Source organism: Vulpes lagopus, chromosome 10, assembly GCF_018345385.1.
Source record: "Vulpes lagopus strain Blue_001 chromosome 10, ASM1834538v1, whole genome shotgun sequence".
Lineage (NCBI taxonomy): Eukaryota > Metazoa > Chordata > Mammalia > Carnivora > Canidae > Vulpes > Vulpes lagopus.
This window is the reverse complement of record NC_054833.1, coordinates 50374350-50400777: the sequence shown is the minus strand read 5'-3', so window position 1 is coordinate 50400777 and position 26428 is coordinate 50374350. Positions and strand designations below refer to the sequence as shown.

At 40.4% G+C, this 26428-nt stretch overlaps 2 protein-coding genes across 3 annotated transcripts in view; both read right to left on the bottom strand.

Moving 5' to 3' along the window:
- C10H11orf65 (chromosome 10 C11orf65 homolog) overlaps positions 1-2586 on the bottom strand; it is a 77865-nt gene extending 75279 nt beyond the window's left edge. The window contains exon 1 of the mRNA XM_041772550.1: positions 2300-2586. Within this exon, the coding sequence (XP_041628484.1) occupies positions 2300-2363 (64 nt within the window). The 5' untranslated portion in view covers positions 2364-2586. The remainder of the gene's footprint in view (positions 1-2299) is intronic.
- An 803-nt stretch (positions 2587-3389) lies between these two features.
- Positions 3390-25751, bottom strand: POGLUT3 (protein O-glucosyltransferase 3). 2 transcript variants are annotated; one of them, XM_041770325.1, is made up of 9 exons: positions 25410-25751; positions 18910-19107; positions 16033-16319; positions 14021-14053; positions 12714-12930; positions 10621-10817; positions 9226-9420; positions 7808-7912; positions 3390-6364 (listed from the first exon to the last, which is right to left on the bottom strand). In XM_041770325.1, exons 1-9 carry the CDS (start codon positions 25609-25611, stop codon positions 6239-6241), a joined length of 1560 nt encoding a protein of 519 aa, XP_041626259.1. In that variant the 5' UTR covers positions 25612-25751; the 3' UTR covers positions 3390-6238. The 2 variants fall into 2 exon arrangements, with proteins under 2 accessions (XP_041626259.1, XP_041626260.1); XM_041770326.1 differs by lacking the exon at positions 14021-14053.
- Between the last annotated feature and the right edge of the window lie 677 nt (positions 25752-26428).

Here is a 26428-nt window from a genome sequence, read left to right as displayed (position 1 = left end):
GTCCATAGACCTGTACTAGTGTCCAAATTGCATGTTACCAGATGAAATGAAGAAATTAAGAATAGTCACAAAGTTTTATAGCAAGCTGACACTGCTGTGGTACACAAACACAACATCAATGGGTTTATGGTTTGCAAGGTCCATCTTTGTTATTTGTTTTCCTTTCTCTAGCAATTCACTTTTTACAAAAGTTATGGCTTTTGTAAAACTTTTTAAAAGGTTCCTTACCACTAATAATTCTCTAAAGTTTAGTCTTAGTGTCAGGTCCAGGAGGGACACTCAGCAGGTTTTCTACTTAACATTCCAGAAATTAACATCTGTACACCAATACTCAATACCCCTTTACCTGTATCAGACATCACCTGTAAGGATCTTAATCTTGCTTGAGTTCTTACTCTTGATTTCAGTCTCCTTGCTTGGATGGGGCTTAGTAGGATCTTAGTAAGGGTCTTAATCTAATCCACTAATAACTACATCTAAAAGAAATCAAGAAAAAATAGAATAACATGTTATTTAAAATATGGAGGTAAATATTTAAATTTTAAAGAGGAGGGGTGGCAATGCCTGGCTGGCTTGGTTAGTAAAGCACATGACTTTTAATCTCAGGGTTGTGAGCTTAACTCCCACACTAGACATGGAGCCTACTTAAAATTAGTAAGATAAAATAAAATATGGAGGTAAAAACCCAAAGAAATGCATGTGCAATAAAGAAGATAAAAACAGAATAGTGGGACAAAGAATGATCAGGGTTCTTTTAGTGCAAGTAGTCAGGGAAGGACCCTCTACTGTGAAGACATTAATTTTCGTGATGCAAAGAAGCAACTACAGGAAAACTGTAGATGAGAGTTCCAGGCACAGGCAACAGAATATAAAAAAATGCCCTGAGGGACGCCTGGGTGGCTCAGTGGTTGAGCATCTGCCTTCAGCTCTGGGCGTGATCCCAGAGTCCTGCATTGGGCTCCCTGCATGGAGCCTGCTTGTCCCTCTGCCTGTGTGTCTGCCTCTCTGTGTCTCTTATGAATAAATAAACAAAATCTTAAAAAAAAAATAAAAAATAAGAGAAATTACGCCCTGAAAGCTTGGTGTGTTCAAGTGGCTGTAAGAAAAAAAAAAAAAAATCAGTGTTACTGGAGCTTAGAGAAGAGGCAGAAGTGTGGAAAGAAGGTAAAATAGGTGGCAGGAGCCATACTATCATTGTATGGGAAATTGAAACTTCTGGTTTGGATGGTGTCCCATAGCAAAATACAAATTTTCAAGAATTTTGTAAGCTGGTTTATAAACACAGTGATTACTAAAAATTATTTAAACTTACAATTAAAATAAAGGTAACAAATTCTCAAAACTTATCACCTCCTAATTATTTAACTATTACAGGTATAATACACCACCTCAAAATATGCCAGTTTGGCATAAAGATTATTTTGAGCTAAAGGCAATCTAGAAAGAACAAAGATAAGAAAAGCTCTGTATCCTCCCCATCTGCCTAAAAGTGGGACACAAATTTCCTTTTGCAAAGGTGTTTTCTCTCATTCCCATACCAACAGGAGAGGAATAAGCATTATCACCAAAGATAAAAAGTCAGCACTGGGATGGGTGTTTACAAATAACTTAGAATAGCCTCTAATAGCTTCCCCTATATAGTCACTGCCTTTAGAAGTCCCCAATCCCTCTCCTTCGTCTTGTCACTTCACAAATTTATCACCCTTTGTTAAAATGGCATGTAAAACCCTGCATCTAACCTCCTTTTTTGAATTAATTCCTTTTCTTTTCTTTCTTTTTTTTTTTTTTTTTTTAAGATTTTATTTATTTTGAGAGAGTGCAAACGAGTACAGAGCACAAGCCCATGGAGGCTCAGTCTCACAACTCTGGGATCATGACCTGAGCCAAAATCCTCTTCTGTTTTACTGAATAAAACCAGTGTTTCATGACCTTTTCATCAGTTTCGTGATTTAGCTCTTCCTTTTTTGTTGCGGGCCTTTATACGGAGGGCGGAGGGAGGCAAACGACAGCACGGCACAAGGACGCTTTCCCCTTTCCCAGCTCCACATAACGCAATGAAAGCGAACGAACACCAGGTCGTGGGGGCGGGGAGAAGGGGAGGTGGATCAACCATAATTTCGCCCTCGGCCTCAAGGGGGCGCAGCCGTGTTTCCGGGGGGCCGGGAGGCTGCAGGGCGAGCAGGGAGGGCGGCGCCGGAAACCGGGGGCTGCAGGGACACCAAGCGTTTTTAAGGGGGCGGCTGGGGCGCGGGAGTCAAGGGTAGGGGGCCTTCAGGGCTAGAGAAGGGTAGGCTCAGACCGGGCGCTCTGGAGGCGAGCAGGCAGGACGGCTGTGGTACCCGCGGAGAGGGACGGGCCACCATCGCCTTCACCTATTAATCGCTACTGTGAGGGACGCTCCGGACGCCTCGGTAACACCGCGGTCGGAAGTGACGCGACTCTACTTCCGTTCTGGCCCGCCTGGAGGCCCCGCCCCCTGGCCCCAGCCCCGCCCTTCCCTCGCTGTCCCAGTCTCCAGGAGATGCCAACCGCAAAGCCGTGAGGACGTGGAACCTGCTAGCTCTCACCGCCATTGTTTTGTTTTGTTTTTTTGTTTTTCTCACCGCCATCGTTAAACGGCTTTGAGGCAAAGGATTTTGAAACGGAAGCTAACGTGAATTTCTGGAAATTGGGGCTAACCTTATTACAAAGATGTTCATTTCCACCAAGGGCATTAAAGATGTGGGAGAAATAGACAGAATCTTTGATATTTAAGTAATTTATTCATTCATAAATAAGAAAAACGGATCCCTTTAGCTATGTGGCAGCTCGTGCCCAGGATCAAAGAATAAGTGACAGGTGTTTGTAGTCCAGTGCAATTTCCAAATTTAAACTCTTTAGTGGCTAAAGCCTAAACCAGTTTTGTTTCATTTTTAAAATTGAGGTATAATAGACAGATACCATTAGTTTCAGGTGTACAGTATAATGATGATATTACTAGTTTATATTGCCAAGTGGTCACTACAATAAATCTAGTTAATATCTGTCACAATATGTAATTACAACTAAACCATTATAATGGCAACCTGAACCCGCTAGGACACCGCACTTCTTGGATTTCCACGTGGAATAAGAGAAAATAATGGTGCCAAGCCAAAATTTCTTCCCCCTCGCTTTTTAAAAAAAAGATTTAATTATGAGAGACACAGAGAGAGAGGCAGAGATATAGACAGAGGGCAGAGCAGGCTCCCTGTGGGGAGCCATATGGGGGACTTGATCCCAGGACCCAGGGATCACAACCTGGGATCCTGAGCTGAGCTGAAGGCAGACAGACAGTCACTGAACCACCCAGGCATCCCTCTTTCCCCTTAATATTAGATTTCTATGTACTAGGGATTGAGTGGTAGTGATAGTAGTCTTGTTCCATTTATTCATGAAGACACAATAAAAGTTAGGCCAACCCAATTAACAGAAATACGGAAGTATAGGTGGTTACAATCTTATCTTTTCTTTCTCTTTTTCTTTCTTTCTTTTTTCTTCTTCTTTTTCTTTCTTCTTTTTCTTTTTTCTTTCTTTTCTTTCTCTTTTTCTTTTTCTTCTTTCTCTCTTCCCTTTCTTTCTTTCTTTCTTTCTTTCTTTCTTTCTTTCTTTCAAGATTTACTTATTTGAGAAAAAGAAAGAGCATGTGTGCAACCAGGGGGAGGGGCAGAGGGAGAAAGAAAATCTAGAGCAGACTCCCCTGATCCTGGAGCATGGCCCTGAGATCATGATCTGAGCCAAAACCAAGAGTGGGAGGCTCAACCCACTATGCCACACAAGCGCCCCAGTGATTAATAATATTTCTTAAAAACAAAAAAATCTTTTACAATATTGTATTTAGAAAAATTACTTTATTTAAAAAGTGTATATTATATGTCCCATGATACAAAGTTCTAGACATAGATTTAAAAAAAATAGCATAATGGAAAATATAAATATCCATTTTATTTTATTATGTATATTTTTTGTGCACTTAAAATCTTTTCCTAGGTTTACATTTTTCTTTATAATCTGATTCATACTTGTAGTAAAAATAGAATATCATAGACAGGTATAGAGCAAAAAGTAAAAACTCCCTTCTCTCCCTCCTCAGACATTGGTAAAATCCTTCCAAACTTTCAACCACACAAATATATTTTTGTTTTTTACATTCAAGGTTTCACATTATTCATATTGTTCTGTAACTTAGCTTTTTCACTGAATACTGTAATGGAAATTGTTCATGATAGTACATTTAGAGCTACTTTTTTTTTTAGAGCTACTTTTTAAAAATAGTTGTATTACATTCCTTTATATAGCAATAACTATTTAGCCAGTTCCCTCATGAAAACTATTCAAGGTGTTTCTAACATTTTACTAATAAAAACAATGCTGCAACAAACAGGCTGGCAGCTTATTTAGATAAATGCACTTATTATATTTACTTGCATATCCTTATACCCCTCTCTTCCTTTTTAAAAATCAGATTTTTAAAAAAGGAAAGTTGAAGTACTAAAAATGACTAATGGAATGTGCAGACATTATGTGAATTTGAAGGAAAAAAATCAGAGCTTTAGTAAAACTATTTTATTAAGTTATATTAGTGTCAACAAACCAGAAAGCCATGTAAAATGAACTATTTTTAAAGACTATGACTGAGCTGGGCAGATGAAGAATTATCTAGATTGAATGCTCACTCCCTATGAAATTTTTTGAGGGTTCCACTTAATTTCTGAAATATATCTTTCCTGTTCCATGCTCAGAAGCTGCTTGGTATAATTTCAGTTCACTTTTAACTATCAGGCTTGTTTGACAGCAAGTGATAGACATTTTAAAAATTTGAGATGTTTCTAACAAAAATGCCATCAGCCACAAGGAAGGACCTGACCTGGGATTGGTGGGCTGGGTGGTGTGAGGAAGAAAAAATTTTCGCTCAATAATCTCAGCTTTGACAAGCTCCAAACTCCATATACAATATATTTAGGACATGATTCATTAGGGCAAGGTCCCAGTACAGCTTGCCCTTTATTTTATACTTGTGACCTTGTACTTCTAAACAATTGGTGGGTATTGGTTTTCCTTGGATACTTGTTCCTAAATGTGGTTTTGCTCATCTAGTTACGCAATTCTGCATTTATGGATATGGCTACTTTAAAGTGGTTACATTGTTTTTCAGGTGAAGTAAATATTTCAAGTAGGGGAGTAAATATTTTTTGACTGGGAGTGGAGAGCTCTTGCTTTGGGAGTGTGTTATTGAGTGAAGTGAACCTTGGACTGGTGATTCTTACAAGGAGTGTGTAATGAATTTCTGGGCTATATGTCTTAAGTCTTGACCCTATCCAAAAAGGAAATTTCCAAAGTTTTTCTCTTAGCAATGCACTGAAACAGAGGAGGGGAGCGGTTAGGATACTTGCCTTTCTTGTCAGCTTATTGGTGAATTCCCAAGATACCAGGCTTACTGCTGCTTATGGCACATGTTTTCAAGTAGCTCTTTTAAAAATGTAAAAACGTGGTAGAGATCCCCACCTAATTATAGTTATCTTCCATCTATTCAATATATAGGTAATGAACAGTACCCATAGAATGTTCTCTCTATGAATAATTGTGTTGTCCTTATTTGGTGTACCACCCAAATAGATTGGGAATTATTAGTTTATGGCATAATTTCTCCTTAATTTTGTCCTAGGCTTTGGCAAAACTTAGCTGAAAAGTTATGAGTGAGCTTTAAAAAACATTGCCCCCATAGTCTCCAAGCTACTTTTAATAAGGCAGCCATCCTCTTCTTCCTTAATTACTCTTATCAGACCTTCCAAGAGGAGGCTCGCTATTAATGAATGCCCAAAGCAGCTTGTAGGAGGAGAAATTATGCAATAAGAGGGGAAGAACCCTGCACAAACAAATATTTTTTCTTCATAATTGGAAGAGGGAGAGGGAAAGTGAACAAGGGATGGAAACAAACCAAGAAATACGATGTAAATAGTTTCATAGGGAGTGATTTATATTTTGGCAAGCCTCTCTGTATACTAAAACCTGCCAGTTTTCTTTTCAGAGAAACTGTGATTTTGATCATAGCAGTTTTTATACAAAATAAAGTAAGATTCAATGATACTTGTAATACTTGCTCTCAGATTGCTCTCCCCATCTACGTCTCCTTAACGGTACTTGTACAGCGCGTGGCTCCTATCTGAACACTTGCATTCAATGCACCACTGGCATAAGCAGGAGGTGAAAGGAAGCTGACTTAAAGCTCTTCTCGGAAAGGTCTTTCTCGGTGGCACTGGCACATGGACGTGTTATCATCTGGCTGAGGAACCAGTTCCATCCCATCCCGTATTTTGGGTCTGCTGGACTGGCGCTCTGCATATTTCTGGAATGTGTGTTTGAAGGCAAATGAAAGATTAGCCCGTGCCTCATTCCATTGGATCTTCCCTGCCCCACTCACACCAGTGTTTCTAGTTGCTGTGTATCTTGAGATTGAAACCAAAGATCTGGTTTATTCTAGTCCTAAAGATGCATTTTAGCTTCAGTTGTTATAGACACTGAGTGCAATATTTCAAAATATAAAAAGGAACCCCAATCCACAATTTTATGTGTAGGTAGGAAGCCTCCACCAAGTGTCAAGCCAAGTGTCCCTACTTGAAATAATGGCACCTCTTGGAATTTATCCTCAATTTATGAATGAACAATTAAATTTGTTGAAGCCTCAAATCAATAAACAGATGGATAAGCATCGCAAAATAAAGCTGGTGGTCCCACATACCCTTCCTGTTAGGCTCATGGTCACATACATTTTGTAAATGGCGAGAGATCTGTGTGAAGTCCCTCTACTTTGGCCACTGACTGATATAATCCTATAAATTAAATTTTTGGTTCAGTGGTTCAACATACATTTAGCTGTACATTCCTGAGGCTGGGTCAAACCCCAAAAATACAGGAACCTAATTAATATTTCAGAGGGAGAAACTCCTACTATTAATATTATAGGTAGATCAGCAGAAGTTATATGATTCATTCAAGGGAAAGGCTGCTTTTAGTAAATGGCATAATTTATCATTTTTATTTTTCTATTGGAGGGTAATATTCGCAGACATCTGAAGAAATGTGCTTTTTTTTTTTTCTGTCCACAGAAAAATAAGTTTAGGTTAAAAACAAAAGCATTCTTTCTTTTTTTTTTTTTTTCTTCCTGGCTAGAATTTACTGTGTGAAACACAAGACAATTACTCAAAGAACCAATTCTTAGATTCTCAAAAACATTTGCACTTTAGTATTTAGGCCTAAGGTGTTACAACCATTATAAATATACTTCATTTGTTTGTTTTCTATAGCAAGCTAAATACTTGCTTTCCATCCTAACTGTAAAAGCACAATCTTAAGTAGTAACAAGGACAAAGAGGCAGACTTTTTGAGCAGAGAGATGTTAATGATCTCTAGTCCAACTGCCTTGTTTTCTAGATAAGGAAAGATGTTCTCAAAAAAAAAAAAAAAAAAGGAAAGATGTTCTCTGAGGTTCAGAAAATACCTAGGAATTCCATAAGGCATTTAATGAGAGAGAGCACTGCCGAAATAGGAGGAGCTTTTAATCTGTATGTGTAAGGGCTCTAACGCATTGTTTTTCATAATAGTGAGTGGAGATAAAAACATGGAGACCACAAAAGGCTTTAGTACCACTCCTACCTTTCCAAGGGCTGGTGCTCGGCTTACCCAGAGCTCCACGGGCTGACCCTCTGAACACTTTGAAGAAGTGAGGCAGTCAGGCTGAGCATGGAGTGTGAGGACCCTTGACCCAGCAGGATGATCAGTGGGAACCCACCTGGAGCACTCTGTAATAGTAGCAGTAGAGCCGGTGTGGCTGCAGCAGGTCCCTAGCAGCCAACTGTCCATCTTTTGCAATCTTCTGGGCTTCTTCATCATTTTCCTGAAAGGTTTAAACACACACACACACACACACACACACACAAAATAAATGAAAAGTACTCTTGTGACCATCCCCTCCACTCCCCCCCACCCCAAAGGCTACTGGTGAGTGTGATTCAGAACAGGTGTCAGGTTCAATGTGACCAGCATGGAGACGTGGGACAGGAGGAAGATAATTTTGGAGCAAGGCATTGAGAAATCAACGAGGTACTTCCCTAGACACTCTGTATGACACAGAAACGGTTACACATGTTAGGACCCTGCTCCACAGGTCCAGAAGTGCTTCCCCCTACACACCTGACATGCAGTGTCTTTTGGGGCTACCCTAGTACTATTGTCCTGGGTACCCAAGGTATTTAGGGCTCATCCTCTATTCCCCCATCCTAGCCTCTCTGCTTGGTATTAAGGTATAATCTGGGGTAGAATGAATCACTTTTCATGTTATAACAACTCTTAAAAACTCCATTTTAATATGCAGTGAAAGCCCAAAAACTGTTATAAAATGGTAGCTATGAAAGCATCTTATCGCTGTAATCATAAATTCAGTCATTAGTACCCACAGGCTGTTCCTTCAATACCAGGAACAGTCATTGTTTCTAATTATACTTTTGGAAAATAGCTAGTATTCTACTGTGCAGCCCACAGGAAAAGCCATTGGCAAGTGATCCTGATTCTGTATAAAGGGTCACAAGAATGATTCTGCCTCAGGCATCCAGTTAATTGCAAACCCAAACGCTGCTTCTCAGAAATTTAGAATAAAGCCTTATAACGGAAGGATAAATTTTTATAGTTTCGTAATAAAACACAACAGCTTCTTAATAGGTTTCCTTTAAAAAAAAAAAGAACTCTTATTTTATGGGAAACTAGTGATTCTTGGGATGTTGTATGGCATGCATTCATTGTGCCTTTTTTCTAACTGGGGAAAACAAGATGATACCATAATTGCCTTCAATATCTTCTTGTGCATAAAGCACTACAGCCCTGGGATTTTCAATCTGTAATTTGCATTTGATGTGTTTTTGCTTGTGTGTATAGGCATGAATAGTGATTCCTTCAGAAAAATCTATTTTCTACATAACACTTCTAAACCTGTTAAAAATTCCCCAAAACGCTGATACTCCGAATCAGAATTTAAATGATCCTGATGTTGCTTCTTTAGATACTTCAAGGAGACAAAAATTTCAGAAAATAACATTTCTGAAAGTAACATTTCAACTAAATTATGTCAAGTTAATTGGGTCATGATGGAACTCATGTAAATAATCCTGGTAAGTCTCTTACTGTCTCAAGAAATTAAAATTGCAGAAAACATACCTTGGCCCACTTAATTTTCTCTAGTAAATCACTAAGATTTCTTTTAATTGGAACATAATGTTTCCAAGGCTTTAGTGCCATATAGAAATGTTCATAATATTTCGAGTCCTGCTTCAAAACCAAACTGTTGCCCAGCATGAGGTATGGATATCTATAAGCAGCGACGGTCCCATCCACATTCACTTGATACTTGTACTAAAAGATTAAAACAAACATAAAGAAAAAACTTAACAGCCATTTGCTTCGCTTCTGCTTGTCATCAACATTATTATACTAAATATAAAAGAATTACTTCCCATGTTCCAAATTCAGTTGTTTAAAAGTTTTATATGTTATTTTGTAACTCACATTTTCTCTTTATATTGAAATCATAATCACCCTTGAGCAGGCTGATTTTAAGAAATACAGTGCATTTAAGGATAAGATTATCAGTAATTTTAGGAAATAGGAATACCTATTTTAACTCTATGTAATGGATTCAGATTTCTGTGACTGGATAAGAAAATGTTTCAAAAGTTGTATGTTTATTAAAGTTGGTAACAATTTATGTATTTCATGAATACATTATTTCATTCGTTCCTTATACTAATTTAAGTATGAAAAAGGAAAGCATTATCTCTAGTGTTCAGTTCTAGAGTTGAGGACACAGAAACCTGGAGAGGCTCAGGGATTAGCATGCTAGTAACATAATATGTACTCTGTTTACCTATTTGCTGGATTAATAAACTTTGATTTACATTTCAAAATCACTTTTCATGGGAATTAAACCTCATTAAATCATAGTAATGTGAAGCAAGTATTATCATAACCTCTCTCTTTTTTTTTTTTTTTGCAAGTGAGAAAGTCAGTGTTCAGATAAATTCTATTCCCTGAGTTCAAATCCAATGTTCTTTTCATTATATCACATGGTTAGGGGTACTAACAGATGAAGGACCCACAGTTAGGGGCCGAGGCAAGACTACAGGCAGGATGTGAACCCCAATTCCAGCTTCTTTCTTATTTATATGGTATTTATACTCTGTTTACAAAAAGCATTTAAAATCACTTTAGAAAAAAAATAAAATCACTTTAGGTAAAAGACATTTATATTCCCAGTTTATGAAAACAAATATGAAAGAGAGAGAAACAGATAAATAAATGTATCCCAAACCCCAGGTGAATCCTTGCATTATATTTTGCACTAAATACAGTTCTGGCTTTTTGGTAGACAGAATTAACAAAAACAAAAAAAAAATTAAATCACAGTGAGTTTTATAATTCCCTATGTTTGGAAGGGAGAAAGTAAGAAAGTACGTGGCAGCTCACAAGACTGGAGAAATTTGCCCACCAAGTGATTTGGTGGACTTAATACAAGTTTATCACTTCATATCCTTACAGGAAGACATATATGCATACCTTAAAGAAATCAAAGAAACCTATCAATTTAGCTTTTCCAAGCTCCTTTTCTTTCTCTTGGAAAAAGAAATATCCTGTAATTCCTGCATCTAGGAGCTCTGGGTTTTCCTTGGACAGCTGTACCAACTGGAGCCTCTCTTCTCGGCTATCTCTACCTCTGAAGAAAGCTTTCTCTGTTTTATTGATCCAGGAAGGCCCTAAAAGTTTGAAGCCACAAAAAAAAATATGATTATGAATTTGACATTTATAAAAATGGTAAGTGTAATCATCTTTAATCTACCATTGTCATTTAAGACATTAAAGCTCTTTGATCACCAACTCATCTTCTAAAGTAAGGTGCTATTTCCAAAAAAATACAGGATCAAGTATCCTGCCTGAAATACTTCCCAGTTTGGACTAGTAAGAACAGTCCTTTAGAGGCACCTGGGTGGCTCAGTCAATTACATATCTGCCTTTAGCTCAGGTTGTGATCTCAGGGTCCTGGGATTGAGCCCCTCATTGGGCTCCCTGCTCAGCAAGGAAGCCTGCTTCCCCTTTCCTGCTGCTCCTCCCCCTGCTTGTGCCCTCTCTCTCTCTTTCAAATAAATAAATAAAATCTTTAAAAATAATAACTTAAAAAGTCCTTTTATTTGCTGTATCACATAAAAAAGAATGCTCTAATTTCACCTATTTGTCTACCTGTGAGAGTTTACTCAAATATTGGACTGTCAGGACGCCTGGGTGGCTCAGTGGTTTAGCATCTGCCTTTGGCTCAGGACATGATCCCGGGGTCCTGGAATTGAGTCCTGCATTGGGTTCCCCTCAGGGGAGCCTGCTTCTCCCTCTGCCTATGTCTCTGTCTCTGTCTCTCTCTCTTTCACAAATAAATAAATAAAATCTTAAAAAAAAAAAAAAAACGGACTGTTTATGACATTAGGAGATATCCAAAATAGCACTGGATCAAGTTCAAAGCAAAAGACATTCAATGACTTGGCACTAGCTTCTTCCATTCTTTGTGCTTCACAATAAAAAATGAGCTAGGCTTTTGTTCTTAGATTAGGTGACCAGAACAAACTATGTGATCAAGTAACATCTGCCTCTCTCTCTCTCTCTCTCTCTCTCTCTCTCTCTCTCTGTGTCTCTCATGAATAAGTGACCAAGTAATATCCACATCTTTGGGTTGTTCAGGATTTTGAGCACATCACTTTTGGATACAGGAAAGACTTTGTCTCATATGCTATGAAATGAAAAAATTATATATATAGCTCAGCTATATAAATACATGTGTATATGTGTTTGTGTGTGTGCATGTGTATCTTTCCTGGGAGGGCAATATTCTAGAAGAATTAAATTAAATCTATTTCTATTATTCTAAAGAGAGGTCATTAGTTAACACCTGTTAACTATTCAAAGGGATAAATCATAAAACACAGTAACTAGAGGGAGTTTACTCTCTCCAATATTTTAGCACACTTCTAAGGCATTCACTGTTCTCAAATAAAAAGTCAGTTTCATTTCATGTTATCTTTAGGTACTTTGCAAAGAGTTTCTGGTTGCATCTACTAAACAAGCCTACCAAATCACAATAAAGAGGGAAAGAAGTTGTAAAGACAGGTAGGGTGTATTCTCAGGGAGTTTGGTTTAATACAAAGGTGTGTTGTGCCACAAGTGTAAGGTCATCAAATGGGGGCAGGGGACTCAGATTTTGAAGGATCAAGCAAGGCAGAAAGAGGAAAGGAGAAAATTTGTTATTAAGTGTTAGAGATAGTAATACCCAAATTCTACTACTACCACAATTCTCTTACATCTACATGTAACTTTATATTTTTCAAAATGCTCTCTTCACCCAGCAATATAAAGGCACTGGAGTCAGCATTAAGTGACAATTTTACCAAATGTATATTTTCAAATAGTATTTATGAATGACCAACAAAAAGGAGACTCAATCACTAGCCCACCCACATACCTAACTTTTGGATTAGAAGAATGCTATACTGCTCCTTTTTCTTGGTTAGAAAATAAGAACAATGTTTATTTCAATATATACCTTTATTCTCTCTGACCGAACATTCCCTTTTCACCTGTTTTTCCTCTGAGAATAAACTTTAATTTACCTGTATTTCCCTGAATAGAGAGGAGATCATTGGTGACACCCCTCATTGCTTCAAGTGTGGAGTGGGTGATGTCATACGTTGGAAGGATAATATCTCGTGAATCCAGGGAGCCGCACCATGAAATGATAGGTAAAGGGCCAGGGGTCTCATTGACTTTTCGATGCTCCAGAGGCCAATCTCCAAGATTAATATAAAATTCTATATCAGGGAGAAGGACCTAAATAAACGGAAGAAGAAACATCAGTGCTGGGAAGATCTCAGTCTTAAAACATGTCTGATAAAGTAAACATTTGAAATTAGCAGAAGAGAGAAGAATGCCTCTCAGTCATCAGTAGTATCAGAAAATTCAGGGTGAGGATGGTACATGGCAAATTCACTCAGCCAGGAGTAAGCTCCCTCTGTTAAGAAGGGGCATTTAAAATTGCTTTGTATCAGGGCACCCAGCTGGCTAAGTTGGTGGAGCACCTGACTCTTGATTTTGGGATCGTGCGTTCCAGCACCATGTTGGGTACAGAGGTTACTTAGTAAAAAAATAAATTTTAAAATTATCAAAATTGCTTAGTATTATAGAAGTGGACTTGGTATAGAGAGGTATGAACAAAGGGCTTTAATAACTCTTTCTGCCAGCTGCCTCATGGAGAATCAACAAGATTAGACCCAAGCCTCTGTTTTCCTTCACTATCAAACCTCCACATCACGTCTACCTTTGTTTCTGGACTCTCTCACTCCATGTCCATCTCCACGGTCAGTCAAAGCTATACTTGAGATCCTTCTCATCTCTTGCCTGGATTGTTACAGTAGCTTATTCACTAGGTGTTCTGATATTAGGCTCTCCCCAAACTAATCTTCTTTCACCTTGCTCCCCAAATTCATAAAACCCAAATTAATGTTACTACCAAGATCAACAGAACCTAAAGCCTACAGGTCAAGGTCTAAACTCTCTGGCCAGAAAGCAAGGCCCTGTAGCTGTGAGCCTCATCTTCCACCTGAGTGTGTGCCAGTAAATTTTAGGCTCCTCTCTGAACATGTCACCTCCTCTCATATGTAATTCCCTTCTCACTTGGAGTATTCTTCTCCTACTTATTCATGTGGCACTCTCCTTTCCCATCCTTCAAACTCAGACTGAATGTTACCTCCTCGATGACTTGCCCTCCTCAGGCAGTTTCAATCTGGGTACCTATTATTCTTACAGGCCCACCACGTTGAGGTACAGCTATTTGTATTCACATCCTATCCTAACTTCCAAATAACAAAAACAAGTCCCACTAGAGTAGGCCGCTCAAAGCCCAGAGACGAGTCTCATTTACCTTGGATTTCTTCCCAGCCACTGGGCAAAGAACCTAGAACAAGAGGGAAGGGCAGGGGATGTGACTGATGATTCACCCTCTTGTTTCCCTACTCTTATTTATAAGCTCATTCATAAACTCCACACCAGAAGTTCTCACTATAGAGCATGATTTCTCAATCTCAGTAGGATTGACATTTGGGTCTGGGTAATTTTTTGCGGTAGGGGCTGTTTTGTGCATTGTAGAATGTTTGCTAGTACCCAATGGCCTCCACAGACCAGATGCTAGTAGCAACACATAGAGTTGACAACCAAAACTGTCTCTACACATTGTCAAATGTCCTCTCAGGGACAAATTCATCACTAGTAGAAACCACTGAAGAGAGGCAGCAACATCAGTACAAGGTAGGAATACAGGGCACCAGGCCAGGAAGAAAATACCCCTTTTATGACCAAATACCTTTAATATGCATATATGGTGGGCTAGTGGGAATGGGCGTGGGGCACCTGCTACTTAAAATAAGAATTAAAAAATAAAATAAAATAAAATAAAATAAAGATAGGAATTGACTGCAGCCCCACATTCAGCACACTTGGGAAATCGCATAACTCATATTCCCAAAGTTGGCTTTTGGTTTGGAAAACCACCTTGCCAGTCTTTCTGTGTGGGATAGGCAGAAAATGCCCATCCTCACCTTTCACTCTGCATGGTCAGGAAGGAGGAATAACAAAAGGAATTTTGAGTTGCTCTGCATAAGAGTTTAGTAAATGTGGAAAGAAGGGTTGAATAGAGGGGAGTGGGTGGGAGGAATTGAGAAGGGTTGAATAGAGGGGAGTGGGTGGGAGGTATTGAGAAGTCTTCTGAGAGATAGAGGCCCAACAATAGTCACTAAGAAGCCAAGACCTGAGGATCAATGACAGACAGTGAGAAATTTCCAGAGCATGGATGACTGAGTCTGATTTATAGACAGATGTCTATTTTTAAACATTAGGGGTTTTGTTTGGCTGGTTTTTATTATGCACTGGTACAAAATCACCTCTCTGTTACTAGAACCTTCAACAAAATGTGCCATGGATTCCATCTTTTAGAGGCACTTAGGGTAAAACAAGGAAAACATGGCTGAAGTTCTAGTCATTTTGAGGTGAAAAGAACAAAACAGCAGAAAGTGGTATCTGAATGGGAGGAATATTCCCCACGATGCAGAACTTCAAGAAGTGACCCTGAGGGGCACCTGGGGGGCTTAGATGGTTAAGTGTCTGACTCTTACTTTCTGCTCAGATCATGATGTCAGGGTTGTGAGACTAAGCCTTGTCTCAGGGGTCTGCTGGAGGATTCTCTTTCTCCCTCTCCTCCTCCTCCAGCTGATGCTTTTTCTATCTCCCTCCAGTAAATATATAATTTTTTTTTAAAAAGGTGACCTCGAGGTTAAACATGTCTGGGAGTCCACAGAAAACTCGGGAGTACTCTATAGGGCCTGAAATGGGGGATGGAGCCATCTTTCTTTTCCTACAGGAAAGAAAGATCCATAAAGAAGGAGAATTTATGAACACTCAGGTGGTGGACAGCTTAGATACATATTTCCAAGCTTGGAATCCATTCCCATCCTTTGCCATTGTTGTTCTAAGCATCTCAATGTTACAACGAAATAAGTAAACTACAGTTGACCCTTGAACAATGCAGGGGTTAGAGGTTCCGACATCTGCACAATCTCAAATTTGCGTATAAATCTTGACTCCTCCAAAGTGTAACAACTAGTAGCCTGTTGTTAAGTGGAAGCCTTACCAATAACATAACAGTTGATTAACACAACTTTTGTATGTTACGTGTATTGTATAATATGTTTTTACAATAAAATCAGCTAGAAAAAAGAAACTGTTAATTAAGAAAATCATAAGGAAGAGAAATATGTTTACAGTACTGGACTGTATTTATTTAAAAATGCCCATGTATAAGTGCACTCATGCAGTTCAAACCCATGTTGTTTAAGGGTCAACTCTGTGTTGTTTTGGGAACCAGTGATTCCATTTGCGTACCTTTCTTGCCAGTGACAGCAAAATCTCGTCTGAGAACATTTTGAAGTCTGTGTATTTCCCTAAAGATCTCCGGTAGATGTGGTTATTGAGAATCGTGTAATGGACAATGGCACCCCTCTCATCCCCAAACCTTTTCGGAACTTCGTCTAGCATCTGCTGGAGATTGATGCTGGGGAAAGAAGCGAAATCTTTTGCAATCTGTGGTTCCTTGGTTGGACACGAAAGAGTCCTCTGCCAGGCCTGAGGATCCTCTTCTGGACACTCACAGTACTCATGGTACACTGGTCCTAGGGAAGGCAAAGCATGTGTGACGCCACTCCCCATTAACGAACACCACAACACAGGGAGTTGTTTCAGCCTGATATGACAGTGGGATGACTTCTTGGTGAACTCTAAGATTATCCAGACAGGAATAATCTGCCCTAAACAAATCATTGGTGAAAGTACTTATGTCAGAGTCCTGTGCTTCTACTTTGCTTCCCCCTTTCAGACTCCTCTAGACAACCTGGTATAGCATATGCTCTCTTCCAATATAACCCACTCTCAGCCAATTAGCTGATAAACTCAGTGAGCTATAAATGCCTGATGAACATAAAACAACCTAACTTTTAACAAGGAAAAAGAGAAGGTACTACTTTTCAGGTATTATTATATAGTAATTATATAGTGGTGATTTTTAAAAAAGATTTTATTTATTTATTCATGAGAGACACACACAGAGAGAGGCAGAGATATAGGCAGAGGGAGAAGCAGGCTCCCCACAGGGAGCCCAATATGGGACTTGAACCCAGGACCCTGGCATCATGACCTGAGCCTAAGGCAGATGCTCAACCTCTGAGCCACCCAGATATCCGAGTGGTGATTTTTTTTTAGACAAGATGGAGGTCTCTTCCCCTGAATCCCTAAAATCACCTTCCTCATCACATCTCAAAGAAGAAATACATAACCCAGGGGTATCTGGCAGTGTAATTTTAAAGTATCCAGCCATGAGCATGAAACTTCTCTGAGGAATCATCCTAAAAGGAGTTTATGCCACTTTTATATCTTTCTTCAAAATATATTTAACTTAATATAAAAATTAAAATAATTTTTATAAATATAAGAACTTAAAAAATTATTTATGTTTCTTGAGGATTTCTACTTCAGACCAAGATTAATATGGACCAAATGCCCTTCTGCCTGAAACTACCAAAAAAAGAGACAAAATATATGAAAGACTTTTTAAGCCATGGGACATGAGGCAGTGAAGGACAGTGAGTCTGAGAGATGGGAAACAGATGAGGTGAGTCCTGCAGTTCATAATCTTACTGGCTAAGGGAGTTTCCGGGTATGAAAACAGGGGGAGAAATGGAGGCAGAGCCCAGCAGTGTCACTGAGTTGAGGGGACAGAGCTGAGTGTCCAGGGAGAACAAGGCAGCTGGCATTTGCAGGACACACTCCCTAAGAAGAGAAAACTACACATATAGAAAGCTCCAGAGATCTGCAAAAAGTTCCCCTTCCAGTATGTAGAGTTTCTTAAGAGTGTATATAAGTGAGGAAACTCCAAGGTAGGGAAAGGACCATCCAGAATGATTGGAGGCAACACTACCCACTGGTCTTACAAGATTGGGAATAGCACCTGTTTACACCAGGAAGATTGGAAAGCATCCTAATTCCTGGGGCTTAGGGTACAGTAGACAGAGACGTATTGCCTGAGTGGTGGGGAATAATTAGCTCCAGGCTACACATGGTTCCAATTTTGCCTAATGAATTGTAAAAGTAAAATTTGAAAGGTTCAAATTATTTCCAAGTAACATCACTGCATTCCAGGGGAAAAAAGCTCAAGAAGATGAGAAAGTGCCAGGAGATGAAAAATACACTGGATACAATTAAGGACAAATTGGGGATTGCAGAAGAAAAGATTAGGGAGCTTAATGATGTAGCAATAGAAAAAATACAAAATGAAATGGAGAAAAAAAAATTTTAAGTGAAAACAGCATCAATGAGCTATGGGATTATTTCAATCCTGGTAGAGGGGTAACTGGAATTCTTGGAGGAACTCTGGAGTAGAACAGAAAAAATATTGAAGAAATAATGGCCAAAATTTTTCTGGATTTAATGAAAACTATAATCGCAAAGATCAAAGAAGCTCCACAAACCCAAGCACAAGAAACATGAAGAATACTACACCAAAGCACATAATAATCAAATTGTTCAAAATAACTCAAAGAGAAAATCTTTAGCAGTACAGAGGAACAAAATTATGATTGTCAGCAGATATACTGTTGGAAACAAGCAAGTAAGAGGGCAGTGGCACAATATCTATAAAGTGCTAAAGGAAAAAAAAACCAACCCCGTTAACCTACAATTCTATATTTAGCAAAAATGTCTTTCAAAAATGAAGGCAAAATAAAGACTCTTTCAGACATTCAATAGCTAGGAGAACTTATTACCAGGATTCTTACACTAAAAGAAATGATAACAGGAATTCTTTAGCAGAAAGCAAATGGTACTAGATGAAAATATAGATCTATATAAAAGAATGAAGAAAGATGGAAATGTTAACTACTTGGGCAAATAAACAAGCTTTTCTTATCATTCAAATTTCTTTACTTAGTTTCCTTCCCTCAAAATTTAATTTAAATCAATTTAAAAAGTTAAATTGAACTCCAGGAGGGGTGCCTGGCTGGCTTAGTCGGTAAAGCATGTGACTCTTGATCTTGGGGTAGCGAGTTTGAGCCCCAAATTAGGTGCAGAATTATTTAAAATTGATCTCCAGAAGGTATGCATACCATGTTTACTCTGTTGTATGTGACTTCAAGGTCATCATATCCCACTTTGAAAGGCATGGGTTCTACAAATATAAGGCTGGTGCTGGATTGTGTAATAATCACTTACCTTTCAAAATATAAGGAGACTGAGCCACGTGTTCATCACCATAAAGGACCTCTATCTTCAGCCCTGCGCTGACAGTGTCATATATCCTGTACCGCACCAAAAATGTCCCATCATTCCTGTCCAAAGGTTTGGGAACGTGAATCCGGACTAACTCTTTAGGTGAAAGAGATTTGATTATTACTCTGAATAGTGTTTGATCTGAAAGAAAAAAAATGAATAAACTACTACTTCATGGTCATTTTGTCTTACCAATCATTGGATAGGTGTCTCTACACCAAAGTTACTTTCTTCTGTACCCTCAAAATCATAACAAAATAGGGATGCCTGGGTGGCTCAGCAGTTGAGAGTCTGCTTTCAGCTCGGGTCATGATCCTGGGGTCTGGGATCAAGTCTTGCATCAGGCTCCTTGCAGAGCTTGTTTCTCCCTCTGCCTGTATCTCTGCCTCTCTGTGTCTCTCATGAATAAATAAATACAATCTTTAAAAAAAATAATAACAAAATAATTTTAGTTTGGAAGATCCTTGAGACAGGAACCATGTCTGGGTGGTGTCTTGAAACCAAAGATCTGAGTCAACGTTTGATCCATTAGTCATTCAGTAAAGATTTACTGAATGAACAAATTCAGTTCATTAAAAAAGCAAGGAAGAGATGAACTTTTTTGCCTCTCTGCTCTCTTCTCCTTTGGGTAGGTTTAAAGCAGCCCAGGTAGTTAAAAATCTAAAAACTCTTAGAATGAGAGCTCCAAGACAATTGAACTTTCTCCCATCAAATATACATCAGCTTTCTTTGTAAACCATTTTAACACCCAATAACCCTCATTTCTCAGGAAATCCCCCTCTTGTTAACCCAATTTTCCAGTTATACTTCTAGGTCTATTTCCCTAAATAAAAATTATAGCTAGTTATTAAAGTCTGTGCACAAATATCAGACACACACACACACATTTTCACACACCTTTGTAAATACTAGAGTTTACTTCTCTAAGCTGGTTACAGTAGGATAATCTAACATCTTTTAAACTCCAAAATTCTGGAAATTCCATGGTAAACAATACCTGCTTAGTAAACTTTCCCTTCTCTTTTCAAAGCATATTAGCTCACAGATTTAGGCGTTGAAACAATACTGTTATGATTAGTATCACTGTAATTCAGGAATAAATGTTGCCATATCTTTCTTTCCAGAGTCCAGTGGATGTATCTGCATGTACTCAGTGCAGATCTGATCCTGAGGAGCTTTGAGTATAAAGATCAGTTAAAGTCCTAACCACAGTTAATCACTATACCAAAGGCAAATGGTTTTCAAAAAGTGGCAAATCCTCTGAAATTCACAACTCTAGCAAAAAATAGTAGTGATGAAAGTAGTCTTTCATGTGACATCTATCATATTCTCAAATTAAGCATATTACATATATTATATATAAAAATGTGTATTATATGTTTTATGAAATTTCTGAAAAAAGCTTCTTTCTCCTATTATTAGTTTCTATATCTTGTGAGCAAAGTTTCTACTCTCTTTTGATCCTCAAGGGTTTCATTTTCTCATGTGGGTCAGAAGAGGTGTTCCTCAGTATCTTCAATTTTGTAATAGAATTAGTGTCTGAAAACTTGCTATTAAATAATACATTTTGGCGTCCTTAAAACAAGTGTGATAAAATTATGAAAGAATTCTGCTAAGATAAATGAGCTATAATAAATATGGGGGATGGTACAAGAAAAAATAATTTAATGTAAAATTATTTAAAAGAATGATTGAAAGAATTCTGCTAAAATAAATGACCTATAATAAACATAGGGGATGGTGTAAGAAAAAAATAATTTAATGTGAAATCATTTAAAATGTTAGTCATTTACCTGAAATGCTTAAATGAAACACATTGGTTATTGCTTTGGTTTTTTGTTTTGTTTTGTTTTGTAAAGATTTTATTTATTTATTCATGAGACACAGAGAGAGAGAGAAAGAGAGAGACAGGCAGAGGGAGAAGCAGGCTCCATGCAGGGAACCCAACGTGGGACTCGATCCCGGGTCCCCAGGATCAGGCCTTGGGCTGAAGGCGGCACTAAACTGCTGAGCCCTCTGGGCTGCCCGGTTAATGCCTTGTGTTATCTCTCACTTGGTTTTAGAAAGACAGCAGAGTGTGGTGACTGAAAATCAGGCAGGCAGAGCTGGGGACCAGGAGACAATTTCTATATTTTTTTTCCCAAACTAGAAGCATTACAGAAAAGTTTATTTCTTGGTCAAATAGTCCTATTCTCCATAAATTTATGATTATAAACAAAACGGATATAAGACAGACATTAATGACCGTGTGATCGTTTTGGAAAGAGCTGGATTACAGTGATATTAATCGTAACAGTATTGGAAAGAATCGGATTTATGGAAAAAAACTAGTTCCAAAATGCTTCGTTATTTTTAAATTCAAATTATTGGGCAAGATCTGTATTGTCTCTTCCAAATTTTTTTTTTGTCTCCAAAATAGCATTTAAAAGTTACATTTCATTTTTTCAATAATACATTTATTTTGTATTGTTGTTCAATTTGCCAACATACAGAATAACACCCAGTGCTCATCCCGCCAAGTGCCCCCCTCAGTGCCCATCACCCAGTCACCCCCCCCTTCCCCTTCCACCACCCCCGGTTCGTTTCCCAGAGTTAGGAGTCTATGTTCTGTCTCCCTTTCTGATATTCCCACACATTTCTTCTCCCTTCCCTTATATTCCCTTTCACTATTACTTATATTCCCCAAATGAATGAGAACATATAAAGTTTGTCCTTCTCTGATTGACTCATTTCACTCAGCATAATACCCTCCAGTTCCATCCACGTTGAAGCAAATGGTGGGTATTTGTCGTTTCTAATTGCTGAGTAATATTCCATTGTATACATAAACCACATCTTCTTTATTCATTCATCTTTCGATGGACACCGAGGCTCCTTCCACAGTTTGGCTATTGTGGACATTGCACTGCTGGGGATTTACCCCAAAGATACAGATGCAATGAAATGCCGAGACACCTGCACCCCGATGTTTATAGCAGCAAAAGTTACATTTCAAAATAAACGTATAAAACTAAAATATAGCCACTGGAAATACATATTTTAAATGTTCCGTCATTTTTATGGTAATCTTTCATGCCTGTGTCATTGTCAGCATGAAATTAACCTTAGAGCCAACACAAAATAAGAATGGTCAGGACTGAAATAGAAATAAGCAATTTTAACCTTCATAAAAGAGAAAATGAGAAGAGTGCAATTTGAAATTGCTTCAAATGGAAGGAATGTGAATTCTCATTTGCCCCAGGGGCTAACATAATGGAACAGATTTGAAGCTCAGCTGGAATTTTTCTACTTCATCAATTCAAACCTCTTTAAGAGAGACAACTAATGGCATGAGAACGCAGGGGCGAGGTAGACCAAGGAGGTTAGCAGATCAAAGTCTTGCATCATTAGAATCAGACTTTTGATTTGGAAAGGAATCAAAAGCATTTCTTTTTAAAGTCACTTGCTTAGCACTTATTAGGTGCCAGTCCCTGAGCCTGAGATTTTCATTTTCTACCTTATTTTTTTAAAGATTTTATTTATTTATTCATGAGAGACACAGAGAAAGAATCAGAGACACAGGCAGAGGGAGAAGACGGCTCTCTGTGGGGAGCCTGATGCTTGACTTGATCCCAAGACCCCAGGATGGAGCCCTGAGCTGAAGGCAGACGCTCAACCGCTGAGCCACCCAGGCATCCTCCTTATTTATTTCCTATAAGAATTTGTAACGTGGGCATTGCCACCCCATTTTACAGACTGAGAAGCCCAGGCTCCAAGAAGTTAAGTAACTTGCCCAAGGTCACCTACATATGAGTAGCAGAGCCAAGAGTTGAATATAGCTTGAATCCTTCTCCTTTCAAAGCCCATCTGCATCCACCTTGTCATGTCAGCTAGCATACTGGTTTGCAGAATTCAGGGCTGGAGGAATAACCTCTGGCACCCCTGGTACAACAGAGTCACAGCCTTCCCTTTTGTTTAGGAAGATTATTAAGATTCTGCAACTGTAGCAAGAGTCAACCCCACATGGCCAAGGGAACAGAGTCCCAGAAGGCCACGTTGTTTTGCCAACTCTTCAAAAATGTCTAGCTGCCTGCTGACCATGGATGCTCTCCAGGAACTTCCTGAAAATTGATGCACAACATATTATGGAGATTTAATTAAATGGAAAGAGTGCCTGCTCTTGTGCAGAGTGAAAAGAATAATAAGACGATTAAAGGATGATAAATACAACAGGGTACAGTTTAAAACATGAAATGCTACACAAGTAGGAGGTATGATTATTTTATGAAGATATGAGTACTGATGAAGGTAAAGGAGGGCTGAGTAGAAAACAGGTATTTTTGTATCCAGCCATCTTGACATATTCCAACCACTCTCCCTCCACCCCTTCCTCTCTTTTCTCTACAGTATTTACAGAGCTTCTCTGCCAGACATTATGTCACATGCTGGGAATATCACAATGACAACAGGTCACAGAGCGCCTAATTTCCGTCTTTGGACTCCAGTTAGAGATCCTCTGCTTCAAACCATTCAAGAACACATTTTGTAATCCTAGTACCTGGAGATACACAGCAGAATAATGATACTAAAATAAATGTGACACTGTCAAATGGGAGTGATAATTATTACGGGAATCTCGGTTAAGTCATGTTAAGAAGTTGTGTAATTTTTTTGAGAAAAATAATGGCCTCTTTTTCATTTAGTTCTTGGAGAAGCAAAAATTTCAGGACTTGCAAGTGAATGAATAATGGTGGCAGATGATGTAAAAACTAGCTGGGTGAGCTTTTCAAAACTACAGAACAGCCTTTTAATGGAAATAAAAACTCAAGTGACATGAGAGGAAATAAGAAGCATCCAAAGGTATGAAACTGAGGTTGTCTGAAAAGACTTGGTGAAAATCTTTGGTTTTATTACCACCCCCCCCCCACCCGATCATGAAAACACTAAGATTATTTTCAGGGAAATTTTTCTTGGGGAAAAAAGAAGAGTGAAAAAGAAACTCCTTATTCTCTTGCTATAATTACTGAGAACACTAATGAGTGAGGTTATTTTCTCAGGACAGATACCTAGAAATTAGATTACCAGATTTAAGGGCATGGACATTGTGTACAAATGACATCTTTTTAAAAATCACATATACTAGCCGTTGAAACTTATTTTTTGTACATTAGGTTTGTAAATATTTAAGACTGTTAGTATATTTGGAAAACTGCTTTCCAGAAATATTTTAGTAATTTGTGCTGTCACCAGCGGAGGATGGAGAGTATTTTCATGCTCTCTTGACAGCTTTGCGAACCGCCACTTAAAAAAAGTTGTCAATTTTTTTTGATTAAAGAATAGAATATTCTTTGAATGTCTAGTTCTTTCATTAGCAGCATTTCACTTTGGATCACGCTATTTTCTTTTTTCCTTGTATAAATTAATTTTTACCTTCATTCTCCCTTTTCTTTCTAAAGCATCCACACACACACACACACACACACACCCTTATAACATCATAAAATGAATTTTAGAAAAGAAAGAAAACTATAAAGAAGAAAATACACCCGGGATGTCTGGGTGGCTCAGCGGTTGACCATCTGCCTTTGGCTCAGGTTGTGTGATTCCAGGGTCCTGGGATGGAGTCCCGCATGGGGCTCCCCACAGGGAGCCTGCTTCTCCCTCTGCCTGTGTCTCTGCCTCTGTCTCTGTCATGAACAAATAAACACAATCTTTAAGGAGGAGGAGGAGGAGGAGGAGGAGGAGGAGGAGGAGGGAGGAGAAAATACACCCCATAGTGCAAGGCTTCCAATCTGGGTTTAAGGATTTTTATTCTGGCCCTTAGGGCCATGGAAAGCCTTCCCAAAACTAAAAAAAAGAGTTTAGTCATAGTTTCTCGCTAGCAGTGGGGTACTCTGATCGTCTTTGTTGATTAAAAAAAAAAAAAAAAAAAAGGGTGCCAGTTGGCTGATTAGCAAATCCTGACTGCAACAACTGGAAACTAGCAGGACAAGTTGCACGAAATGGCAAAGGCAAGGCGCGCAGGAGCCGGACGGAGCAGGAGAGACCGTGGGCGGGCGGCCGGACAGCGGATTCCAGGACGGGATCCCCCCCACCCCGCCCCGCCCAGGCGGAGAGCTGAGCCCCAAGGGTCATCTGCCTATGAGGACTCAGGCCCGCGAGGAAACCGCGTCCCGCAGGCACAAGCGCCCCCTCCCGGCCTGCAGCGCTGCGTGCAGGGGCTGCCGCCTGGGACCCACAGGCCTCAGCCCTGCACCGGCGGGGGCTCCCGGCCTTCAGGACCCGCCCGGGCCGCAGGGCCCGCCGGGCTCGTCCGTTCCCGGGGTCATTCAGCGGACCTCGGCAGCGACGCCCCCGTACCCCGCCCCACCCCCTCCCCGTGTCCGGGAAGGCGGGAGCAGGGGAGGCGGCCGGACGCGGGGGAGGGCGACAGTCGCCGGGGGCGGGGGGCGGCTCTACGCTACCTGGGGGCGCGCGGGTGAGGTTTCGGCCCTCGGAGTTCACCGCCTGCAAGTAGAAGTAGCGGACCGGGAGAACGACGCCCGCCCGCAGCCCGGGCCCCCATGCCAGGCTCCGCGGCGCGCTCACCGGCGGCTCGGGGGCCCCGGCGGCCACGAGCAGGGCCAGCGGCAGCGGCAGCAGCGCGGCCCGCGGGAGGCGGCGCATGGTCCCGGCCGGAGGTGCGGCGCGGCGGCGGCGGCGGCGGCGGCGGCGGGGGGGAGGGGCCCGCTCCGGGGGCGGGTCGGTGCGCGGAGGCCCCCGCGGCCCCCCGCGGCCCCCGCCCCCGCCCTCTGCAGGCCCCCCACGCCGTGCGCCCCGCCGCGGGGACCGGAGGACAGCAGGGTGCGAGCCTGCGCCCTCGGCCTCCAGGACCTGCTCTCGCCCGGCCCTCTGATTTCCAGAGCTTGTCTACTGCTTGGGGGAAACCCTTTTTTTTTTTTTTTTTTTTAAGATTTTATTTATTTATTCATGAGAGACACAGAGACACAGGCAGAGGGAGAAGCAGGCTCCACGCAGGGAGCCCGACGTGGGCCTCGATCCGGGGGCTCCAGGATCACGCCCTGGGCTGCAGGCGGCGCTAAACCGCTGAGCCCCCCGGGCCGCGGTGGGGGGGGGCTTTAAAAGACACCAGCCAGGGGCGATGGCCGCGGGCGAGCCAGGGGGCCCCGCCCGGAGAACTTCCGTGTGGTTTAGGAAAACGCCTTCAGCCAAGGCCTTGCACGGGGTTTCCAAGGTGCGTAGCCGCGCTCACGCCCGGCTCCCCTCTGCCCTCTCCACCCGCCCCTGCACCCTGCTTCGCGCCAGCCCCAAGCTGAGCCCCAGGCCTCTGCTGAGACTTTCTCCGCTGCTTCCTTCTCTCCTAACCCTACACTTCGCTTTTCTCAACCTGTGTTTTCTGAGCATCTACTAAGTTATGGACAAACCCCAAGGGAGCCGTTGGGCCCTGGGGTAGCAGGAGTCAGGGTGGAAGAAGGGCTTGAGC

Excerpts from the sequence above, each read along its gene's own strand:
- POGLUT3 (XM_041770325.1), bottom strand. The coding sequence starts at position 25,611 with ATGCGCCGCCTCCCGCGGGCCGCGCTGCTGCCGCTGCCGCTGGCCCTG. Across the intron at positions 10,818-12,713 it reads CTCTATTCAGGGAAATACAG|GGCCTTCCTGGATCAATAAA; the intron begins GTAAATTAAAGT and ends TCAAACTTTTAG. Across the intron at positions 7,913-9,225 it reads AGAAAATTAAGTGGGCCAAG|GAAAATGATGAAGAAGCCCA; the intron begins GTATGTTTTCTG and ends TAAACCTTTCAG.